Source organism: Ipomoea triloba, chromosome 1, assembly GCF_003576645.1.
Source record: "Ipomoea triloba cultivar NCNSP0323 chromosome 1, ASM357664v1".
In the NCBI taxonomy this organism is placed as follows: domain Eukaryota; kingdom Viridiplantae; phylum Streptophyta; class Magnoliopsida; order Solanales; family Convolvulaceae; genus Ipomoea; species Ipomoea triloba.
Window position 1 is genome coordinate 26098537 of NC_044916.1, and position 13758 is coordinate 26112294.

Here is a 13758-nt window from a genome sequence, read left to right on the forward strand (position 1 = left end):
TGACGATCAAGTGGAGCGGTATCGTGCAAGACTGGTGGTGAAGGGATATGCTCAGAAAGAAGGTATTGATTTCAATGAAATATTTTCACCTGTGGTTCGACTAACAACAGTTCGTGTAGTTTTGGCGATGTGTGCTACATTCAACTTACATCTAGAGCAGCTAGATGTGAAAACGGCTTTTCTTCATGGAGATCTTGAAGAAGAGATATATATGCTCCAGCCTGAAGGATTTGAAGACAAAGAGAATCAGAACTTGGTTTGCAGGTTGAACAAATCTCTGTACGGTTTAAAGCAGGCGCCAAGGTGTTGGTATAAGAGATTTGATTCCTTCATCATGTGCCTTGGATACAACAGACTGAATGCAGACCCTTGTGCATATTTCAAGAGGTTTGGAAAAGATAACTTTGTTATATTGCTGTTGTATGTAGATGACATGTTGGTCGCAGGCCCCAACAAAGATCAGATTGATGAATTGAAGGCACAACTGGCTAGGGAATTCGAAATGAAGGACTTGGGACCAGCAAACAAGATTCTAGGGATGCAAATTCACCGAGACAGAGGTAATAGGAAGATTTGGCTTTCTCAAAAGAATTATTTAAAGAAAATCTTGTCACGTTTCAGCATGCAAGATTGTAAGCCAATTTCTACCCCTCTTCCTATTAATCTCAAAGTATCCTCAAGTATGAGTCCTAGCAATGAAGAAGGGAGGATGGAGATGTCTCGAGTACCGTATGCATCAGCGGTGGGGAGTCTAATGTTCGCTATGATATGTACAAGACCAGACATTGCGCAAGCAGTGGGAGTAGTTAGTCGGTACATGGCGAATCCAGGCAGAGAGCATTGGAACTGTGTGAAGAGGATCCTAAGATACATCAAGGGGACCTCAGATGTTGCATTATGTTATGGAGGATCAGACTTTATTATCAACGGGTATGTGGATTCTGACTATGCAGGGGATTTGGATAAAAGTAAATCTACGACAGGATATGTGTTCAAAGTTGCTGGTGGAGCTGTAAGCTGGGTTTCAAAACTGCAAGCAGTTGTGGCTACGTCAACAACAGAAGCAGAATACGTAGCAGCTACACAAGCCAGTAAAGAAGCAATTTGGTTGAAAATGCTATTGGAGGAGCTCGGGCACAAACAAGAGTTTGTCTCTTTGTTTTGTGACAGTCAGAGTGCCTTGCATCTAGCAAGGAATCCTGCATTTCATTCAAGGACGAAACACATACGAGTGCAGTACCATTTCATCCGAGAGAAGGTGGAAGAAGGGACAGTAGATTTGCAGAAAATCCATACCACGGACAACGTAGCAGATTTCCTAACAAAGGTAATCAATGTTGATAAGTTTACTTGGTGTCGATCTTCCTGTGGCCTGATAGAGATGTAAGCGACATGGAAAGTGCAAGGTAGAAAGAATGGTGTGAAGATATGATTGTTACAATCTAATCTTCAAGTGGGAGATTGTCGGCAAATGGAGTTAGGCAACATCCATGCAGCAGCCAAATTAGGAAGTTGCCAACTTTGAACAAGAATGTTAGGTAGACAAACTTTGTTGAACAAAATATTTATTGTTTGGTCCTTACATTTTAGGCTAATTACAAAATGACCCCAAATCTACAACTATAAATAGGGAGGTCATTTGTCATTCTAGTCATCCCAAATCATTCTATTCTTCCCTCATATACTAGAGATATTAGAGAGTTTGTTGAGTGTATTTCTCCTTCCTAGCAAGAGAGAATTATCCTTGTTTTCTCCTTGTTAGTTAGAGAGTGGTTGTAACTCCTATTTTCTCATAGTGAAATTCTTCTACCCTTGCCCGTGGTTTTTACCCTAATTTGTTTAGGGGTTTTCCACGTAAAATCTGTGTCTCATTTATTTTTCTTTCTCAAATTATTGTTGCAATCTGATCTATCCCACTTCCGCGGGCGCAACAATACATAGAAGAAGAGAAGTGGTAGTCAATGATGTTGACACTAAAAGGCAAGGGCAACTAATAAGGGTTGTTACGTTGTTGTTGTTGTTGTTTGTTACGTAGTTGATGACGAGAAAGAAAATTACATGTTTTGATTAGGGAAGAAATCGATCTCCTTCAAGACTTGGGGGCACCGCTCATCCGCTTTGCGTTTCATGAAGAACAGCGGGTTAGCATAGCGAACGGAGCCGTCCATTCCAACGTTATCCGTGCAAACCACCCGGGCCTTCTCCAGCCCCGCCACGGTCTCCTTGCAATCCTCCTTGGGGCTCTTCACCACCGTCACCTCGCACATGTCGTTCTCGTGGTCTCCATCCACGCTCAAACTATACTTCCCGTCGGGCCCCGTCTCGCCTTGCACGCTATACGTCAAAGTCTCATTGTCTATGTTTTTGCAGTCCAAGCGCACCACCACGCCCGCCATGTACTCGCTGATTCTGGTCTGGAACTGGACGCGGCAGGTGTCGCAGTAGACCTGGCCGCGGACGCTAAATTTCTCGGCGGGGGCGCAGTGGACGAAGGTGGTGGCAAGGGCCAGAGTGCAGAGAGCGGAGATGAGTGCAACAACAGCGGCCCTTGCCATTTTTGTTTTCTTGGTTTGCTTTGGTTTGGTTTTATTGATTGGTAGGTGTACTTCTCTTCTCTTGATGTGTTCCACGGTTTGGTAATGGGAGATTTGTGGGCGTTTTATAGTATTAGAGAGCCCTGAAGCTGATGGTTGTGAGTGCATTTTGGTTGGGTTGTTATTTTACATATGTTTTCAGGAAAAGTTGTGTTCAAGGTAATAAAAATTCCCATTTTATTAGGGAATGGATTAAGGAAAAACTGTTTAATGACAAATAATATTTCATAATTTGGTTAATTTTAAAATGAGTAACACTTGTGTCAGACCGTGTCACGGGCTTCAATCCATATAGACAGGTCGGATATTTGATTAATAGGTCAAGTTTTTTTTTTAATTACTGAGTCAGATATTTGATCTCATTAATCAAAGATTCAACCCATCTCACATATTGAGACCTGTAACATGGTTTCACATAAGTTTTTGCCTTTTAGAAAATGAGTAGACCATGATACACACATCAACATTGAAGATGCATGGTATCTGTAGAGTTGTCGAAATGAGCCGGCAGGGCAGCCCCCCACCCCACCAAAGCCCACCATATGGTAGGGGCGGACTTTTTATGAGACTAAGGGAGGTCAACCCAACTCACCCCACAATAGGCTTACGAGCCTTGGCGGGCCTGCCAAATTTGAAAATTTTTAAATTTAAATAAAAATTAATAAGTGTATACTAAAATAGTTTGACTAATTTAAACATCTATTAATACATTTATAATTTTTTAAACACAATAATAACTAATAAAGTAATAAAGCTTAATAAATAATCAAATATATAATGTATAAACGATTTGTTTTACTACGTGCACTGCATTGTGATTTATATGTATGGAAGATTTGCTTTAATGGTATATAGAATAATAGTTTGAGCCTAGACCGGATCAATGTTACGTGTATTGAATAATAGTTCATGATGAGTACAAAGGGTATATAGACACAGTAGTAGTAGCCTACTAGAACACAACTCTAATACAATCCTAACACTCCCCTCAAGCTCATGAGTAGCCGGAACAACATTGAGCTTGCCACGAAGAAAAGAGAACCGAACACTTGAGAGAGGTTTAGTGAAGATGTCCGCGAGCTAATCCTTTGTTGAGATAAAATTAACTTGTACTTCCTTCTTGGAGACTTTATCACGAAAAAAGTGATAATCAATTTCAACGTGCTTCGTCCTAGCATGAAAAATAAGATTCGCACAAAGATAGGTAGCTCCCAGGTTATCACACCACAGCGTCGCGTAGTAGATGGAGGCAGACCAAGCTCCTTCAGAAGAGAGACGAGCCACATTACCTCTGCAAAGACATCCACCAGAGCCTTGTATTCAGCCTCAATCGAAGATCGAGTCATAGTTCACTGTTTGTGACAAACCCAAGAGACAAGGTTGGCACCAAGAAACACCACAAAGCCACTCGTAGACTTACGAATTACGATCACCCTGATCACCAGCCCAATCCGAGTCAGAAAACGCATGGAGCTTAGAGGAGTGTGACTTGCTGACCCGAAGGACCCGCTTGAGAAGACCCCAATGCGCAGTCGTAGGAGGATGCATATGCTGGCACAATCGATTAACCGCAAATGCAAGATTAGATCGGGTCACCGTGAGATACTACAAGGCACCGGCCAGACTACGGTACTGCGTCGAATCATCATATGGCACGGAAGACACAACATCTACCTGAACCAAAGATACAGGAGTAACCAAAGGCTTACAGTCAACCATACCTGCTCGCTTGAGAATGTCGTTCATGTAACGCTACTGAGAAAGAAGCAAACCATCACCATGACGAACTGTTTCAATGCCCAAAAAGAACGAGGGACTGCCCATCCATCACCATGAGATAAACTGTAATTTTATTTACGGGGCTCCGTTAAGATGTAACGATTACTATTTCTTTACTTAAAAAAAAGGGTGTCGTTTTTGAACCATAGTCCACGATATAACCACTGATGGGTAATGATTTACTTAAAAAAAAAAGGTGTCGTTTTTGAACCATAGTCCACGATATAACCACTGATGGGTAATGGGCATGACGACAGTGAGTTTGATTGCTCCAATTTCTTGCTTTTGGAAAGACGACGATGAGCCTTAAAAAATAAAAATAAAAATTTTTTTTGGTACACACATAAAATAAATAAACAACAACTTTTTATCCAAATTACACCTTTTTAATAGAAAAAAAATTGTAGATAACATGCGCAAGCAAGCATTATAATTGCTTTTTAAAATATTTTCTTTTTCTTTTTCATATTTTATGGAGTTCTTTTATTTTTAAAACGTTAACACTTTTTTTTTAAAACAAAAACGTTAACACTTAAGTGAAAATAATAGGAGTTTAAACGAGGTATTCAGATGCATCAGTCTACTATCAAATAATTTACTTTTAGTATATATTAAAAATATATATTGCATTCAGAAAAAAAACATTATTTGTGTACTAAAAGTACATTATTTTGTATAATATACATTCAATATACAAATAATGTACTTTTAGTATATTAAAAAGTATTTTTTTTATTATGATTCACATAGCACTGTGCTCCACAACATGGTCGAATTTTAGGGCATGCAAGATGGACAACATCACATGGCTCAACTTTTAGAGGGATCAATATTTATTTTTGACATAGTTACTTAAGAAATTAAAAAAAAATCTATAATTAATTCCATGGTTGCAGTAGGCGCTAGGCGCTAGTCGGACGGTAGATTAGCGCCTAGCGCCTAAGCGGTCTAGGAAGTGCCTAGGCGGTACCTAGGGGGCGACCTATAAAAACAAAAAATAATGCATGTGTGTAGGTGTATGTCATGTATTATATTATATATATCTTTTACTTCTCTTATATAAATAAATAAATTTAAATATATATAAATATTAAAAAAAATTAACAAGACTGACTCGTTCAAGTTAACTTGACTAACTCTGTCGAGTTAGGCGAGTTAACTCGGCCGAGTTGGCCGCCAACTCAGCCCAGTTGGCCGAGTTAGGTGCTAGGCAGACCGCCTAGGGAGCAATTCGCCTCGGTCTAGTGGCGCCTAGCGTTATGCTGGGAATTTTGCAACAATGATTAATCTTAAAACACATTAGTTTTATCCCAAATCACTTCTCTTTCCTAATAATTAGGACCTAATTAATTGAACATGACAATACCATTTTGTTTCCCCAAGGGCACAGATTATGTCTCAAGCCCGGGATCTGCAGAGATAACTTGAAGTAAAAATCATATATTTTAGGTATTGTTTTAAATATTGTACTTATACTTTTGATAGAATCTCATTTATTTATAAGAACGGAGCCACAAAAATCCAAAAACCCTCATTTATTTCTTCAACACATCTTGCAGTAGGATCCTTTGGGTATCGCATGCCCGGTAAGAGTTTCTTATATGATGTAGTTTTCTTTTGGGTATTTTTTTAGTTGCTCCATAAACAAATTAAAAGGTTTTTTTGCTAGAGAAATAATTTTTTTTTTTTTGAAGATGCTAGAGAAATAAATTTATAAAGTACCCATATTCAAATAAAATTTGAAAGTATCATGTTTGAAGGTTCCAGTTTTAATTAGTCTTAGTAGGCAGTTGTATACTCCAGGCTATGTATCTTTTTCTGAACTTGGCATAATGTGATATGATATTTATGATGAACATCAAATTGTGATCTGTTTCATGTACTTTGTTGGTGTTAGTAACTTAGTATGTTATGGATTTTGTTGACATATTTTGGTATCACAAATTGGATCTTGCCCACTATGTTGTCATCTTTTCAATTTTGGTGACGAGAGAAACCCACAACTACTATCCGAGTGTGTGTCTGGAATTTGGATAAATCTCATTTTTTGACCTAGCCAATAAAGATAAATCAGTCTAGGTTTTTCATAGTTGACCGGCTCAAATCAAGAGGACAAGAATTCGAACTATCTCTTGTCATCTTGGATAGGGTGTAACAATAAGAAAACAACTGGATCAATAAACAGGAAATATGAAATAGTTCTGTGAACTATATATACCCATGTCCAAAATCATTCAATTCTTCAGCAAATACTCTCAGTATATAGTTATTACATGCTAGTAAAGCGTTGCGCTTTCTACCGGGAGGTTTAATAGTACATTATCTGATAAACATTCATCAATAAGATGAGGAACAGCATCTGTTATTTATACCAGAAAACAACTGGAAAAAAAAAGTAGCTTAACCTGTATTCTGCATTCCAGCAGCAATACCCTTCATGGTCAAGATGAGGGTGTCCTCCAACCCGGGGGCATACTCGCTCATTGGGTTCAGCTTCACGAGCTCAGCAGCGGGCTTGGAATCGACATAGTCTTTGCTGATGTGGGGCCTCAGAGTGACGTGGTAGTCTGGGTCACGAATGCGTTTCAGGGTGTAAGCTTGACAGACATTTAAGGTTGTTATGTAGGAATCGCGGAGCTTGAGTTGCTGTTTCAAGTAGGGGTCTCCCTCCAGAAGATCCTTATGTCCAGCAATCTATCGAAGAATATATGTGAATTAGTATGCTCATTGTAAAGAGTAAAGTAATACAATAGTTTTCAAGAAGAAATAATTACCTGTAGGAGAAGGCTCTTTGTGTCCTCGAAGTTGGACCTCAAGCGCTCGCCAAATGACCATAAATCCTTTGAAACGAGAAGCTTGTCGTACAGTGCAGCTATCCCGGGATCTCCCTTGGCGAACACCATTTCTACTAAATCGATGGTGACCCGAAAGAATGGCCATTCGTTGTACATTTCCTGGAGCATTTTGAGGTTCTTGATGTCCTTTTGGATAGCACATTTGAATGCTGCACCAACACCTAGCCAAACGGGGAGGTGGAACCTGGTTTGCGTCCACGCAAAAATCCATGGAATGGCTCTAAGGGATTCAATGCCTCCACTTGGTTTACGCTTTGATGGGCGACTGCCAATGTTCATCCTGCCATACTCTAGCTCAGGTGTGGCCTGCAGTTACAAATAGAGAAACATATGGTATTGTGTTAACTCATCCGAGGCTCTGATACCATGTTATAATCGAAAATTAGGCCAAGGTCACTCAATTGGGTTATAATGCACATGGGCCAAACTGCATTTTTTCAGTGTGGGACTGTTAACAAGTATAAAAATTGATAACGCATTGCCAAATCTATAATGCATTGGTTTCCAAGCAGACTTACAAGGCGGAAATACTCCACGAATCGTGGTTCTTGGAAGACTATTGAGCGGTACTCTTCTGTGGCAACGACGGTGATTTCATCCATAAGTGCACGCCATTCTGGTTTTGGAGAGACCGGTGGATGCATACCGTGCTCGAGAGTAGCAGCAGTGAAGCGTTGGAGTGTCCTAAAGCACAGGTGTTCCTCCCCGAATGATTGTTCAATAACTTCGCCCTGAACAGTAACGCGGAGATTTCCATGAACCGTGTCAGGTGGTTGGGACAATATAGCAAGATGTGTCGGGCCGCCTCCTCGTCCAACTGTGCCACCTCTCCCGTGGAACATAGTAAGCTTCACACCATACTGTTTCGCGACTTTCACTAGCTCCTCTTGAGCCTTGTATAGCTGCCAGGCAGCAGATAGCCGGCCAGCATCTTTGCCAGAGTCCGAGTACCCAATCATGACTTCTTGCTTACCATTTATCCGGTTTCTGTACCACTCGATCGAGAAAAGGCGGGCAACAGCAGCAGGAGCAGCCTCTAGGTCTGCTAGCTTCTCGAAAAGTGGGACCACCCTTAGGGGCTGCTTCACCCGGCATTCGCGCTGTAGAAGCTCAACCGCTAGCACATCAGATGGAGCAGTGGCCATAGAGATTATGTACGCCCCAAAGCAGTCCGGTGGGAGTTCTGCTATGACATGTAATGTGTCCAATACATCAGCAATCTCTTCGGTTTTTGGAAGATCGGGTCCAAATAGAGGCCGCTTGCCACTCAGTTCAGACAGAAGCCACTCCTGCCTACGCTCTTCAGACCATTCTCGATACGAACCAATTTCCAAGTGCGTAGTCACAGCATCCAAGACATCTGTGTGGCGATCCGACTCTTGCCTAATGTCGAGCCTCACCAGTGAGAGCCCAAAGGTGGAAACTTGCCTCAGAAAATCCAGCAGACTTCCATCTGCAATGGGTCGATCGCCACAAGCACACAGAGATCTGTAGCACAGCTCTAGAGGTTCCAAGAACTACACAAAATTTATTAAACTTAATGAGCAATCCCTAACCATAATGGTTATAATTGCATACATGCTTGACTGGAATATAGAAATTTCAAGAGGATTTACAGTATCTTTTTCTGTTGCAATTATAAGTAGTAATTACTAGAACGCTCGTAAATTAGGAAAGGACATAAAAATGGAAAACCATACTAACCTGCTCAACATTACTGAATGTTGCCTCCTCGGGGATATCAGAGTGTCCATGGGCTAACAACTGGCGAGTACGCTCACGAGTCTGGTATAGTTTATCCCTCACATCACCAAGAATAACACGGTATGGTTCATTTGGTGGAACTTGTTTCCAAAATTCTGCACCACACAAAAAGTATATATATTATGTTTAGTAGACATAGTAAGATGTTCATATGACATTTCACCAACAATGGAGAGGTTTGGTCGTTTGGACGGGAATTAGTATTTGACCAGTTACCTATGTAGTGTTTTGCATCTCTCCTTGATGACCGGTGAAGTTCATCTGCTCGAGCACGAAGCTCATCATTGCACCGCCACATAGACATCTGCCAGGAAACGAGCATTAGAATTGGTGTAGTAGCATAAAGTCATGGTCTAGAATAAAATATCCGATGTATATTTAAATGTATTGAGCAGCAGCCATGGAATACCTCAAACATAAGATCCTCGATTTGGGAATAGTACAAGTTTGTTGCCATCATTTTGGCCAGTAAGCAAACATCCCTTGTGACCTCGGGAGTCACCCGTGGATTTCCTGCAAGTAAACATTAAACCCCGTATGAAAAGCGGGAGGTATAACAATATCTTAGCTTCTGTAAACATAAAAAAGATTTCATTTTTTTTACAGGTTCTTTCTGCATATGCGAGAACAATTTAACTGAGGAGTTTGAAGTTCATCAAAATAATAAAGGGCCAAAACTCCAAAAGGCAATAAGGAAATTTACTTTCTTTATCCACTCAAGAAAATTGTACGTTAGATATAATTTTCTTTTACATTGGACTATATTTATAGGCAAGAGATTAGAACCTCAAAGTTTTTAATAGGATAGCACAATAGCAGAGGTACATATGTTAAATGAAGAACTATCAAAAAGTTAGGGATTATACCATCACGATCGCCACCCATCCAAGAGGAAAATTGAATCAACGGGGCATTGTAAGGAACACGCTCATTAATTCCTATGTTTTTAAGAGCTGTGTCAACACGCCGCAAAAACCTTGGAACACCCTTCCAAATCGTCTCATGGAAGTAGCTCATCCCAGCTCTCATTTCATCCTGGGGGGTCGGGGGAGTCCTTCGAATCTCATCAGTGCGGAAAGCAGCTTGAATCTGCAAGAATGAAAACCATTTGAACTGTGGGAAAGGGGAAGATAATTGAAAGAAGAATTGCATTAAGGAAAGATATTTACCTCCCTCTGCAAAGCCTCGTCGAGCTCCTGTTTATCATCAGGTGTAATGTCTTTGTCATACAGCTGAGCCAAACAATTCCGGATCCTAAAATGCATAAAGTTCGATAAGAGAAAGGAAAAAAGCGAACCAAGCTACATTTGAAACTTGAAAATCAGATCATTTACCAAAATACAAGGATAACGGGAACAAGCACATAGTCTGATAGTCATCCTACTTATATAAATAGCATAACAAAATGAGTCGGGTAATGATAATCGAACCTTGCATGCTTTTGAAGCAATGATCTCCGGACAGATTGCGTAGGATGAGCAGTTAAAACAAGATCCACCGTCTGGTTTTTCAATGCATCAAATACTTCTTGAGGAGACTTCTTCATGTCCACCACAAGCCTTTTGAGAGTCTCTTCAATGTCGGATTCAGTTATTGCACTGTTCTCGTCAACAAAATCCCCCTTCTTCAATTTCTGTCTGCGACGATAGGCAATCTGAACCTCCTCGGCCAAGTTAGCCAAGTTAAGCATGTGAGAGAAAGATTTTGCAATCACGATGGAATCCCCCGGATCTAGACTTGTCAACACATTTCCAAGCTCCTCCAGCTTCTTGGGGTCGTGCCTACCTTCATACTCGGCTGAGAGCTCATAACACTCTTGGACCTGCGGTCAGGTAAAAAGACAATTCAGGTTTGAAACATTTACAAAATTGTCTATTCTCACAGTTTACTAACATACGAGTTACAAGTAGAAAACCAATCCAGTATGGGTTTCTTTAACACAACTAAAATACTAGCACGATAGTACGGTACTCCATCAATAGTCTTCTAGTCCTCTGATATAAAAAACATATCAAGATCTTTCTCTTAATAACGGATACAGTTCAATTTAAATAAAACTCGGTAAAAATCCAATCTTTACCATAAAAAAACAAAGGGCACTACAATATTCCTCTGATACAAAAAGCAATTTCAAGGCCCATGTCTTAACAAGTGCTACTGTTCAATTGAAATGAAACTAGGTAAAACCCCAATCTTAACCATCAAACATCAAATCGGAGTTTCGTCAAACCCCTTTCCCCACTTCAGAAAACAGTATGAACACATTTAAATTCAGATGGTGACATTTGTCCATTTAAACCAAGCAAAACCATATATATTAGTAATTTATAATCCTAAATTGACTCATTCAGTAGCAAGATCAAGACTGAAAGATACTTAAAAAGTAGCTCCAGAATCATAAACAAGATTAAGAAGCGATTACCGTTTCCCTGAGATTCTCTCCATGCAAGTCCTGAAGAATATCAAGAAACCGATCCAGAAGCAAAGCATCATACTCAACAAGCTTGTCATCCTCTGAGACCTTCCCAGGCACCAAAAGCCTCAATTGGGCATCAATTGAGGCCATCTTCTCCAGATTTCGAGCAGCCATTTTCTCACTGTCTGCTCCTACACTCCACAAACCACTTTTTAACTATCTATCCAACAAAATAAAATTCAAATGAAATGAACAATAAGCAAAAGATCACAGCTTTATACCAATCAACTATTCACCAAAGATCCTTCTGCAAAATATATTAATAGCACTAGAGTGGGCAATTTGGCATACAAAGATCACAACTTTTCACAGTTTTACACCAATCACATACTACTGCTAAAGCCCTGAATGAAACCCAGACAAAATATGGGGACCATAAGTATAAGCTTATCCATTTCAGAGCCACATTTCTTGATAAAAACAGGGAATGCAGCTAAAACAAGACAATATATTTTGCTCAAAAGTCAAAACTTTACTGAAATACACGCAAGGGAAGTGTATGTATATGTTGCATAGAGATGTGAGTGATGATTGAGAAATGGAGAACTGGGAATGCCAGAAATCAAGAAAGAATACCTGAATCTGCAAATGGTAGAAAGAAAGAAAGCAAAGCAAGAAAGAAGAAGATCAATATTCAATAGCCTTGGGTGGGGCGTAGTGATCTATAAAGGACTGAATGAACTGGCTATAAATAGACTCACAAAAGGCAAATCTTTTATTTTTTTGCTTTCTTTTCAATATTTTCCTTTTTTTCTGATTGGCATCTTTCGTTGTTTAATTATAGCTTTGAAAAATGAAAATTGCAGCTTAGACTTTGGGTTAATCTACGATTTCTCTTCATGTCCTAACCACGACTTAACTATAGTCTGCAGACTGGAATGTAGAATATACCAAAAGATTCTTTCACAATTTCTCACATTGTCACCTAAATTTTTTCAAATTATCATTTTATCTCCGGCAAATATCATAATTTTTCTGAAAACAAAAATTGGTCATATGTGATTTGGCCATTTGGGGTTCTAATCGTTTATAAAACCAAATAAAAGTCCATATAAAACCATTTTGGGTGGTACTAAAAATTTTAATTTTTAGGGTGAGTTTGGAAATCCAAAAAATGATTTCAGGATATCATTTTCAGAGTTTCCGGGAAATGGTGGAAAATTGAAGTTAACGGAAAATTATTTCTGGTTAAAAGAAAAATAGTTTGGTTTTTCTGAAAAATGACTTCTTTTTCTTCGGATCCAACTACTTCTTCTTGACTTCTTCCGAGTATGCTTCCTCGGCTTTCTTCCGCCTTTCTACCTTGACTGATTTTTGACCAAATCAGACTGGAAACCAATGCAACAATTAAAATTTTAATTATACACTTCTTGCTTATTTTTCAAAAAATGAATCAATACATAAAAGACAGTTTTTTGGAATGCAATTAAATACAAGAAATGAAAATGTTTTATGAAAAATAACTCACTTTTCAAAAATATTTTTCAAAAGTCATTTTTCTGATTTTCAAACACACAATTAATTTGATTCCAAATTCCAAATCTGTGAGTTAGCAGCTTTTAAACACCATAGCTTACAAGATGAGAATCATCATCATATCCTGAATCAAAGTTTATGTGTTGTACGGTGGTGATTATCCCTTAAACTCAACCCTTACAATGTGACATCCCTTCAAGTCGTATCATTTAAAAAGAAAAATCATACTGTATATTATACAAGGATTGCAATTGTCAAAAAATTACATTGTTCATATACATAAAAAATTGATATTGTATACACATAAAAATGACACAAATTATAGCATATTTATGTACTTACAGTAGTAGTGAATACGTATGTACTTAGAGTAGTGACTTTTATTAACCAAATTTGTGTACCTAAAGTATTACATTTATGTACATGTAATTTTATTTTAAAAGTTTGGAAAAAATATTAATATAAGGGTTCATTTAAAAATCTGAAAAATGTTTTCCAAACAATTACTCATTATTCATAAAATAATTTAATTTTCTAATATTCGGTAAAAGGTCATAATATTTTTTGGCTAAAAGTTAAAAAATTGCATTTTCCTGTTTGGTTTATTTTCTTGAAAATGTACATATTACCTGTTGTTGTTGTTGTGAACACCCAGGGTATCATATTTAACTATTTTTCTTTTTTTTTTTCTGGTGAAAAGTGAAAACCTATTTTAGGAAAAGGTATTTTTTAGATGACAGAAAATTGAAGGGCATCTCCCCCCCCCCTCCCCTGTTGCTCTATAGACTACAGTTATAGTAGATGATTCACACAA

The 13758-nt window shown here is 38.7% G+C and overlaps 2 protein-coding genes across 5 annotated transcripts; both read right to left on the bottom strand.

The window, feature by feature from the left end:
- Positions 1–1846: 1846 nt before the first annotated feature.
- LOC115999335 (anther-specific protein LAT52-like) lies at positions 1847–2681 on the bottom strand. The gene has a single exon (XM_031239194.1). It carries the CDS (start codon positions 2553–2555, stop codon positions 2055–2057), a length of 501 nt encoding a protein of 166 aa, XP_031095054.1. The 5' UTR covers positions 2556–2681; the 3' UTR covers positions 1847–2054.
- A 3870-nt stretch (positions 2682–6551) lies between these two features.
- Positions 6552–12201, bottom strand: LOC116026800 (phosphoenolpyruvate carboxylase). 4 transcript variants are annotated; one of them, XM_031268202.1, is made up of 11 exons: positions 12045–12201; positions 11415–11599; positions 10423–10814; positions 10162–10246; positions 9859–10081; positions 9402–9505; positions 9209–9296; positions 8933–9087; positions 7747–8745; positions 7148–7534; positions 6552–7067 (listed from the first exon to the last, which is right to left on the bottom strand). In XM_031268202.1, the coding sequence occupies exons 2-11, from the start codon at positions 11580–11582 to the stop codon at positions 6774–6776; spliced, it is 2895 nt and encodes a 964-aa protein (XP_031124062.1). In that variant the 5' UTR covers positions 11583–11599; positions 12045–12201; the 3' UTR covers positions 6552–6773. The 4 variants fall into 4 exon arrangements, with proteins under 4 accessions (XP_031124062.1, XP_031124072.1, XP_031124067.1 ...); XM_031268212.1 differs by having other exon boundaries at positions 11415–11593; positions 12045–12174; XM_031268207.1 differs by lacking the exon at positions 12045–12201 and adding an exon at positions 11690–11818.
- Positions 12202–13758: the final 1557 nt, after the last annotated feature.